The 10,731-nt window shown below is 50.1% G+C and overlaps 1 protein-coding gene across 1 annotated transcript in view; it reads right to left on the bottom strand.

Moving 5' to 3' along the window:
* Window positions 1-10,731, bottom strand: part of ABTB2 (ankyrin repeat and BTB (POZ) domain containing 2) — a 116,965-nt gene that overhangs the window by 2,038 nt on the left and 104,196 nt on the right. Inside the window, exons 6-15 of the mRNA XM_010146039.1 lie at window positions 10,068-10,157; window positions 9,500-9,601; window positions 7,501-7,597; window positions 6,286-6,421; window positions 5,039-5,265; window positions 4,098-4,276; window positions 3,028-3,133; window positions 2,818-2,920; window positions 2,142-2,232; window positions 350-418 (exon numbers count right to left, since the gene is read on the bottom strand). Of these exons, the coding sequence (XP_010144341.1) occupies window positions 350-418; window positions 2,142-2,232; window positions 2,818-2,920; window positions 3,028-3,133; window positions 4,098-4,276; window positions 5,039-5,265; window positions 6,286-6,421; window positions 7,501-7,597; window positions 9,500-9,601; window positions 10,068-10,157 (1,200 nt within the window). The remainder of the gene's footprint in view (window positions 1-349; window positions 419-2,141; window positions 2,233-2,817; window positions 2,921-3,027; window positions 3,134-4,097; window positions 4,277-5,038; window positions 5,266-6,285; window positions 6,422-7,500; window positions 7,598-9,499; window positions 9,602-10,067; window positions 10,158-10,731) is intronic.

Raw genomic sequence — 10,731 nt, forward strand, 5'->3', positions numbered from 1 at the left:
TTGGCTTGCTGTGGACCCCAGAGCTCCTGAACCAGCTGCACCTTCTGCTGCCCCACCAGAAGCACAGCACACTTCTGTCCTCCCAGGACAGAGAAGACATGCTGCAAAGGCGGCTTCCACCCAGCTCCAGGTACCAAAAGCACCGGAGTGACTTCCCTCCCTGCTGCCGCCCGCTCCCCCCCCACTCCGTGGACATACTAAGACACAGAAACCGTGTGCTTTGAAACTTCAAGCTCATTTCTAAGTGTTAAGTGTACTCCTGGACTGGAAGCTCGCTCTTAGCTCCTGGGTTTCTGCCTTTCAAGCTTTGTTTATGCACTTGGCAAGACATGGAGGAAAACACTCTCACCTCTAAGATGTCAGCGGTGGGAATTTCCATAGATTCTGTTCCCCCGTAGTACAAATACTGCATCAGCATCTGAAATGGGAAGAAGGCAAGAAGCTGGTATCGCTGAAGTCACAAGGGGCTGCGCTCCCTTCCTGAGCAGACAGAACCTTGCGGTGTGCTGGCTCTCGCCTGCACTCTTGGCTTTTTCTCCAAGAGCTGCAAATGTGCTGCTTTCTTGCACTCTTTTCTTCCTCAGGCTCTGAAAAGGGCCCTGCTGGGGATTTTAGGCTGAGGGTGACAGTGCGTCTCTGAGCAACACGGCTGTCCTTGTAAAGCGGTTCCCTGGATGCGGGAAGCCCCACAGGCTGGTCACAGGCGGAGCTGCCAGCGAGCTGGAGTGCTGGAACCCCTGTGCCAGGAGCACGTGTGTGTGTCTGGGGGACCTCCCAGCCACTGGCCTCCCCTGCTGTGCTTCTCATCAGCTTCCAGCCCCCCAGCAGGGCCAGAGGAAAAGGCCTAATTGTTTGCAGGGAGAGCAAGAGGCAGCTTCTGCCCTTTGATGTCCATGTGCACACCCCCAGCTAAAGCAGCGCTGCCTTATCTAGGGAAGGGCTAGATTTGGTGTTGGGAAGAGAGGTCACTGCAGTGTCTCAGGGGCTGTGCAGGCAGCTGTGGGCACTGCGAGCTGTGCTTGCCATTGCTAACAGTAGTGTTAACAAAACTAAGCGTCTACTTTTAAAATTGCCCTGTTTGTAGAACAGAATTTGAGGGGGCAAAGCTGCCTTCCCGCAGAGCCCGAGCAGAACAGATCTCTAGTGGCTCAGCATCCTCCATACCCCGTAACTGAGACCATTGTAGAATGCCATCATCTCCTTCACTCCTCTGATTTTATTCCACATCAAATTGTTTAATTCTGTGAAGTTTTTCACTGCTTTAACTCTTTTTGATATATTGCTCTCTCCAGCGAAGCAGAAGTTTGTCTTTAGAAACCTTTTGATGTAAAAATGCTGGTAAGGAGGCTTGTTCCAATACACTTTTTCTGTCGTGGCCTGAGCTGCAAGATTTGGATGTCGCTTATCCCCCACAGACCTGTACAGCCTCTTTCAAGTAGAAAGAAGGTATGAAGGTGGTTTTATGGTCAAGGTCATTCCCTCCAGCTGAGATGACCGTCCTGCTGACCAGCAGTTTGGCTCTTCTGTTTGCTGATGAAAAGGAGAAGCTTCAACCCTGTGGTGAAGCAGCTCCACAACCTGTTCTGCACTTCAGATTTCCCTGCTCTGTACCTTTCCTCCAAATCTGAAACACAGATCTGGAAACTGGAATAACTTCACTAGCGCATTTCACTGACCGGTTTCTTTCCTTGGGTGTCTCTTAAGTAAGTAACCTACTTCTGCATCGTGAAAGAACCTCCCTCAGGTCCATTAAAGACAGAAATGTCATAAAACCAAAGTGCAGGTCTCAGTTTTGAGCCTTTCTTGAAAGGGACACCTCTGATTCCTGATCATGGGATTTGACTTATTACTATGAAGCCTGGCAGTCCACCCACTGTAAGTTTACTTTCTATTTAGCACAGCATGAAAATGGAGCTTTAAAAGTATGAAAATGGTGTCTTAAAAGTGCAAAACTACTTTCAGGAGAAGACCAGTTTCTCCTCCTTACGGAGGAGTCAGCTGCCTAGTAAGAAAAGAAAAATACAGGCTGGAGGTTTTTGTTTTAAGGAGCTCCATCTCTAGTTTAAGTTACCTGTGATATTAAGCCTTGGCTTAATCTTAGCTTCCAGGACTGTGAGCAGATAAAAAGGATAGGTACATACCTTGAAAATATTGTATTTCATATCGCTGATTTCAACAGTCTTGCTGCCGTGGCTGTCGTGTTCTGTTTTATTGGTCATTAGTGTCTTGAACCTGAGAACGGATTGAACAGATTTCTGTGTCAGCGCGTCGCTATGGACGCACAGCCGAAGCACGGGGGAAATAAAGATCCTTCCCTGGTCTTGGTTGCAAGGTGGAAATTGAAACATTTGTTCCATTTCATGACAGTTGGTTTAGAACTTAAGGACAACTTAACCTGTAAATTCCCACCCCGGAACAGTTCCAAAAGACGGTTACTATGCCAATAACAGAGGAAAAAAACTCCTAAGTGCAAGAGTACCAAGTCCAGGGGAGATTTCCAGGAACTCTGGAGGAACCTAGCGAAGTCAGAGGGGGAATGGCTGGATACATACACACCAGCGGTTTACAGGGACAGTTACTGGTTAGTTTGTCAATAAACTCTGGGAATCTCTAACAGGTACTGGGAGTGGCTAGAAAAACTCATCTTTACTCTGCTGTTCTCAACAGCAGCAAAGATGATGTGTCGTGGTCCTGCAGACCTGAGCTGTGCTCTGTGGTCCACATCCTTACTGCAGCGGGTGGCCCGGAGCCGGTCACACTATGAGAGACTGAAGGGCCAACCCTTCCTTCAGCACTTGGCTGGGGGACACAACTCACCTGTTAGACGCGGTAACCAGCAGGACTTTGTGTGCATAAAATAGTTTTCCTTCTACTAAGAAAGTTACATCAGACATTTCTTTATTGTTTAGGAAGTGAGGATCTGTTTAGGGTAAGAAAGGAAAAAAAAAGGTTGAGTATCTTTTGAAATGGTGGATGCTTTAAAAGGAAAAAATCAAAGCACCTTCCCTGTTGGGGTGAGGACCTTACCTAGCCGAGCTGGCAGCGTCTTTCGGATCTCTGGAATGCTGGGTATCGGGCTGCTGCCGTAGCAGTGGGTGAAGATGGAGGCAAGCTGCTGGTTGATAGAGTCGTTCTGTAAGGAGGAAAGAGCAGGTATCACCACACTTTTGTGCTGAGCAGGTTTCAGACACGCTGTAACAGCTCCCTTGAGGCTTATAGCAACAGCACCCTACAAAAATAACCCTCGAAACAGGGACAACAGCGTGATCTGAATAAGTAAAGCTCTGCCAGAATTCTCTTAGAGACAGTTTACAGGGTAAAAAAAGTCCATCAGCAGAAACTCATCCCTCCACTTCTCTCTGACAGGTAAACCCAGGAGCGTGTTCTCTGCACAGCTGGGTTCAGGGTTCACTACCAGACACCAAGATCCAGTTCCTGGACTCCAGTTGTTTTTAATTAGCCTGTCATATCTCTTGCTTTTAACTTAAAGGACAGCAGATGTTGTAGTGACCAATTATGGAGGTCTCAAGAGCTGTACATACTCCTCAGCTTCCCCTGTCTGTGCATTTCGAAGGTATCCCCTTGGCAGTCAGAAGGCAGTTAGGAGACATCCCCCTCCTCAAGTGGAGAGCAACTACCTAGAGAGTGGCTGAACTTATCTGCAAACTGGGACAGCTAAACTCTAGACCATAGATCAAATCTGGTCACACCTTGAAAAGCAAGGAGAAAAACAGTCACAGGCAGCCTTTAAGTAAAAAAGTAGCAGGAAAACACTGAAGAAAAGCATTGTTCAGAAACTCCTCGAAGATACCCTTGAGAGAACCTGAACTGCCCAGTGCTGTATCGGTAACTCTGCCTCTTCCATCCACGTGGTTTCAGAAGCCAGTTGTCCAGCTGGACTGTAACAGCTGCCCCTCCTGTTGAAATGACTCTACTGCGAGGACCGCTGATGAGTTCAGAGAAATGCTGTCAGGGTCATTGCATACCGTAACTCGTTAGGGACTTTGCAGAAACATTCCCTTCTTCGCGTTGTGCACCACCTCGTACAGTGGCAAAACCCAGTTGCCTGCCTTGGATACTGTCACAAAACTAATTACCTTGCTGGTTTTGAGGATATCGAACATGAGCTGCAACCCTTCGTCAACCAGTTCCTCATTGTAGTCCTCCTCTTTAATGGTGACAAATTCCCGTAGGAGGGTCTGGACGACTGAGTAACGGGACTGGTAGAAGGTTGTCCGCAGTGACTCAATCCACACGTGGAGCTTCCACGGGACTCCTGTCGCCACAGCAAAAAGGACAGTGAAAGATGATGAGGTGCTGAAGTGCCTGTGAGTAGATTGTCCCGCTGCTGTTACTAACACGAGCAGCACTGAAGCAGATCCTCACGTACATCCTACCAGCAGAGGTGTTTCTGGCTTGGTGTTAAAGATGACTGACCTGAGTCACTGACGGATGAAGTGACTTAACTACAACAGCACAGGACGGGTACCAGGACTGTAAGTTAAGTTGGAACTTTCTGCTGGTCGTCAAGGACCAGAGACTCCCCATGCTGTATTTAGCTTCTTGATTAGTCAGAATTCAAAATAAATTTGGACTGACCTTGTAAGAACACCTAACTCTACACAAACACGGTGAGAGGTCTTTTCTCCTGGTTACCTGGAACGGTCTAGAGACACAAGCTTCAAAGCTTCTCCTTCCTGCCTTTAGACCATCTCTGTTCTTTCACCTTAAACCATTTAGTCATTGATGTTATCTTTGTTTTTGAGACCAGCCTCTTTAACACTGAATTTTAGGAGTCAGAGTACCTGAGGAAGAGGCATGCCCCTTGCTTTGGATACTTGGGAGCAGAGGATCCAGCCAAAAGTGAAAAAAAAACTTGTGAGGAGCCTTAAACACTTGATTTTATTTAATTTAAAACGGCTGTTTCCCAGGATAGCTTTTTGCAGTGGGGGTTACAGCTTCTTCTCCAAGTGAAAGGGGCAGAGGAAAAATCTTTTTACACCTTGAATGTGCACAATGCTTAAAATAAACGCCTTACCGAGCGCCCTGAGCTCCATGGTGATGTCCACGTAGCCGTGCTCAGCACTGTAATACATGGCCTCCTGCAGAGCCTTCATCCGTGTTTTACAGAGCCTGACTTGTCCCTCGCTGGAGCTGCCCTGGCTGGAGGTGTCACTCTCCACGCCCTCAGCTAAAATCTCCTCCAGGGAGAGGACATCGCCCTTCAGCTGCTGGGGCTGGGTCAGGAGCTTGCGCAGAACGTTCCTGAGGAGGAAGAAGAGCTATCGCTTGTCAACAACAGAAACGCCCACACTGCAGACAGGACCACGGTGATTTGGGTTTAGGGGTCTGGCTTAGTGAATAATTTCCTTCCCAAAGACAGACAGCTGGCAGGTACAGAACGGCATCTAAACCACCTGTCCTTCCCTATCCCACCTACATGCTAGAAATTGATGCCCTGGGAGCAAGGGCAAAAGCACGGGATGTCCTCCTGTACCTTGCTGGCACCAGCCCATACTTCAGAGTTAGGCCAACCTGGTTTTTACCGCAGGCTAGACTTTGGCACAAAGCACACTTCCTTCTGCCAACCCTGAGCGTGGTGTCACCCTAAGCTCTGAAGCAAGATGTACCAGCCTCTGTTAGAATCCTTGCTGTTTCCCAAAGGACCATCTTCAAGCACCATTGTTTCTGACCCGCTTCCCGTGTCAGTAAATAAAAACCATAAAAAGCAGCAGTTCTGCATCACTAAATCCAGGGAGAATTTGGGGTTTGGTTGGAATTTCACGCAGCAGTTGCAAGAAAGCGGCTCCCTTGTTTGTGTGCAGCTCCTTTAGACAGCTTCCGTCACTGGTGTCCCCACGGCCAGCTGGAGCCACCTGCAGCAGACATTCCCCATCCCAAGTGCACCCCAGAACTGGGCTCTGACGCTGCACTGCCACTAGCTGGTGCTCTCTTTGCGCCCGCACCACTCCAGTTAACTCCGAGCTTCACCATCAGCCTGCCCTATCCCACTGGAGAACTTGAATTCCCCAGTTTGCACGGTTAGAAGGGGCAGGAGATGGTGGGAAGGGAGGAGAATTTGGGACCGAACGGTGTTTGTGTGGTTCTGCGCTGTAAATAATGGCATTGGGCTCTTCCAGCTTTGCAGCGCTGGGGCCTCGTTTGAGCTTAACACCATCTTCCGAGCTGCAGACCCAGGGATTTGGGTGTAAGACGTGTATGGAGTCACACAGAAGTGCCTACAGGGTGTCACAGTACCCGCCGAGGACAGGAGCGGAGCGTTACCTGTGCCCGTGTGCAGCCGAGTGGCTGAAGCAATTCATATCCTCGTGAAGCGATGAAGACATCCCATTGACTTCCAGCATGCTCAGGAGCGGATCAGCGCCTCTGCTGAGCAGTAAGCTCACCAGCTCGTAGTTCCCTGCGAAAAAACAACCAACGTGATGATGATTCTGCGACCTCTTTGAAAACATCTAGCTGGTGACCTAGATAACCTACCTAACAACTCACAGCTAGCCAGAGGCAGAATTGGGAGAGGATTTCACTGCTCTGTGACACCAGCAGAGATGTACACAACCAGTCTGACTGGGATCAGAGTCCCGGCTGTTCTGGAGGTGGTACCAGAGCTGCTCTACGCTGCGCTTGCTGACCACAGCTCCGTAAAACCACCTGCAGACAAGCCTGTGGGTGCAGCCCAGGTTCACTCCTCGCCACCATTTGCACTGGATGTAGTAGAGTGGAGGCAGGAGACCCAGCACAAGGAGTGTCTGTCACTGGGAGGGGAGGAGGCCCTTTCCTATCCCGTCAGTAAAGCTTGGAGCAGAGCAAGCCAGAGGCTCGTCTTATAAACAGACAAAAGGGAAGCAGAAAGAAATGAAGAAAAAAACGTAACGACATTTAGAGGTGAAGAATGTTGAAAAACAGCAGCAATTTCAGACTAGCACAGACTTGCTTACAGAATGTGAAACTTTTCTCCTGACAGTTAGGTAGAAGAAATGCAGAATTTTACTTGTATTTAATAAATTAATAAAACAAATTTCCTCATATAGCAGTTATTTTTCCCCAGGCTGAACTTAACCTTGTTAATTTTTGCGTCTGGAAGTTATTTAGATCCAAGACGTGCCTCAACTAGACAGTAGCTCGTGGATGCTTCCTGGCGGTGCCCTTTGCAAAGCAGCTGTTCCAGTCAGCTCCACTACGGAGGCCACTGGCAGGAGATGAGTGCTGGGACCCCTTGCAGAAGCAGTCACTCATTTAGTGCCCAGTGGGCTCTCTCACCACGTGCTGTTAGTCGCTGCTGACCCAGGCAGGCTCCCTACTAGTGTTCTAGAGATGGAAAAAACGCCTCTCCAGCAGCCAGCTCAGCTGATGCCTTTGCTGCACCCACAGTACCCCAGGACAGCACAAAAGGACTCCTAACATGCTGTACAGACACCAGACCCGCGCGTGAACTGGCTGTGGTTGTTCTGTGGTGGTACCTAGAGGCTGCACGGAGCATACCTGCGGCTGAAGCCAGCTGCAGAGGAGTCTCGGCGTAGTTGTCTTCTCCGCTGTTAACGGCAGAGCCCTCAACGTGGGCACCAGCGTCCAAGAGCAGCTGCAAGAGACACGTGAAAGACAAGGAGTTAAGAAAAGAGCAGTTCAGGAAATCAGAACAGCAGAGGCTACATCTTAGGAAGGAAAACCAGCAGATTGACAGTGGAGAGTTCGTACGGCAAAGGGCCTGTCTCAAAGGCTAACACAAAATACCTATTACAAGGCAAATCCCCCCCCGCAGCCGAGGGCTAAAACCTCCACGTGAATGTCCATTTAGGGCTTTCTCATTCCCTTTTGCTTTACCATCCTTTCAATATTTTATTTACATTGCAAAGGTGCTCAGCTGGAGCTTACATCACCCTTTGGCATGTTTTTTAATCTCCTTCATGACCGTGGTTTTGCAATTGTCGTTGCCCAGCTCCGGAGCGCTCTGCAGCCAGAGCGTCTCTTCGGCGCAGGAAGCCCGTCTGACTCGGTTCACAGGAAACAGGGTTCCTCCAGGGAATTGGCCCCGGAGGCCAAACACCCCCTTGGTCTCCCGGCCACGGGACCTGTGCCAGGAGGCCCCGGCAGCTCCAGCGATCTGCCCCCCATGCAACCCGCTTTCAGTGAACGCGCCGAGCTGCTCGCAGGGGAAATCGCCTCCCTCCCAGCTGAAGGGGAGAAGATGGTGGGGACCTTTTATGGCTTGGTAGGGCTGCAGACAGTGCTGGAGCACCCAGTGGGTGCTGCCCCTCTCCCACGGTGGAGGGATGAGCTGCCCGTGGGGGCATCCCCAGCACTCGGCTGCTGCCAGCGGGGAAGGTTCTCCCACTGCGTGGAGGAGTCCAGCTGGCCGAATCCTCCCACACTGTCACAATGTCACAGCTCCAGCCGTCCCCAATTAGCAATGATCTTGGCCTTGGCACAAACAGCACGCGCAGTCATGTGTTTATTGTAACACTTTCTGCAGAGCACGGCTGCTGGTTTGTTTTCCTCTTGAGGCAGCAGCCATTTGTGTGAGTACCTCCTGGTAGACCCCACCTGGAGAGGCCAGTCCGTACACTGGTTTCAGCCCTCTACCCTTTTAACAGCTGCTGAATGAAAAAAATTTACATCATCTTTAGAAGTCTTAACCAAAATAAACAAACACTGTGGGCAGTGCAGTCCAACAGCAGCTTTGATGCACTTGGCTGCGTCTCCTGGGAGAATCACGCTCTTATCTCGCACGTAAATTACGGCTGTCCAGCCTCTGTCATCCCGCGGCGCTTTGCCGGGGGAATCTCATCTCTGTAACGTACACAAACAGAGGAGCGTGTGCCACCTCTGCTTGCTGACATCTGCGGGTTCTCTTCCCCAAGAGCAGAAGGTAAATTAGATCCACCAGCTACCGCCTCTCTGCTGGGATCGGTGGTGAAGCCCTCCTGAAGTTCGGGATGGGGTTTGCAGGACTCCAGCCCATTCCGCGGCCCTGTGCGGGAATTCCCCAGAAAAGGGAGCGGGGGTATGCGAGAGGCTTGACTCCCAGCACAGCTGAAGGCTCGATCACGTAATTCTTAAGGATTATACAGGAGGTTACAGATGATGGGCTGCTGTAAGTGGAGCTTACGCTTAGTTTTTGCTCACGTAAATGTATAAACCAATTAACATCTAACATCAGCGAGTGTCCTGATGAGGGACCTGTGACCACGCCACGTGAAGCTCTCGTGTGTCTCGTACCCAAGAAGCGACTGTGCAGCGTTGTGCTGGAACCCGTGGAGCAGTACTGAAACCCAAGGGAAACAGGGAAACATCCTGCATTTTGTTATCAAGGCCTTGGCTAGGAATTCTGTCATCGAGTCACAGCTCCCCAGAAAAGCATCGGCTGCCTTCTCCTCATTTTCCAAACAAGCAATTTTTCACACAATTTTACACGGCTTCCACTGTGGAGCCCGTGAGGGACCCGTAACAGCACAGGCGGCTCCTGAGGAGATCCCCGGCTCACCTGAACCACGGAGATGTGCCCGTGTAACACCGCGAAGGTCAGAGCAGTCCAGTGCCGGCTGTCGGGATGGACCGAAGGGTATCGCGGAGAGGTGCTGGGAACCTGGGAGAAAGGAAGCAGGTCGTTAGTGACTGTGCAGCCCCTGTCTGCCGTCATCTTCAGACCTGTGCATAACCAGCTCTTTTCTCTGGCAGCGACAACCCCAGGGAACGGTGACTTAGGCTATTTAGAGAACACTGCCAGCACCAGTCACTCTGTCCAGTCCCCTGGGCCTTTTTAATGGGCTTATTGGTTTCTCCTAGCAGCAGCTCTTTGAGGTGGGAGGCCCCCTCACCCCTCCCAAGCCTATTAGACCTGCCAATGCCAATCATAACTGGGGCTGCTGAATGCTCCAGGAGGTTTTGAAGGTTTTCTTCCCCCTCCCAAATCCCTGAAGCAATGGTTTCTGAAACAAGTGGCTTGCTCAGAAGCTTCCAGAACTGAAGCCTTCAGTTGCTAGGAGAGATTTCAGAACTGCTCTTGTTAGTGTACAGATGAATAATTATGAGGACAGTCCTCTGTTACTCACTGGTATATCTAAATTTGCTCCAGCATCTATGAGCATTTGGACCATGGCTTCATCTCCAGCGGCGCAGGCATACATCAGCGGGGTCATCCCCTGCAGGGAGAAGGAAAAACACAATTATCTTTCGGTACCTGTCAACAGTGAAACCGTCATGGACACAGTGAGTCTGAATCTCAGCGTACAGGCGAGCGCGTGCGTGCAGGGACAGCGTATGTGCGCGTTCAACACAGGGTGGGTTCGGTGCGGAGGGGGCACAATGCACTGGCACTGGAACCTGACGGGGACAAAACATCAGGGGACAAGACCGCGAGAAGACAAAAGGGATCACTGAAAATCCCAGCCACGTATTGACCACAATTCTTCAGCGTTCTCAAGGCTGCCAGGAAAGAAATACCATTTCTTGGATCATTTGTAGCCAGATGAAGCGAAAGCAGAAAACACCACAAAAATACACAAGATTAATTTATTCGGCAACGTATCCCCACTGCTAAAATCCTATTTGCCACAACATTTCAGCATTCCAATCCCATAAATCTCTCTCTCTCTACATAACCATCAAACCATGACGGCTCAGAGATGAATTATGAGAGCAATGGGCCTCACTTACAGTGTTCGTGCCAGGAGTAGCCAAGGACAGAAAGGAAATGGTCTAGTAAAATCCATTCCT

The sequence above is a fragment of the Buceros rhinoceros genome, unplaced genomic scaffold (genome assembly GCF_000710305.1).
Source record: "Buceros rhinoceros silvestris isolate BGI_N320 unplaced genomic scaffold, ASM71030v1 scaffold632, whole genome shotgun sequence".
Taxonomy (NCBI): Eukaryota; Metazoa; Chordata; class Aves; order Bucerotiformes; family Bucerotidae; genus Buceros; species Buceros rhinoceros.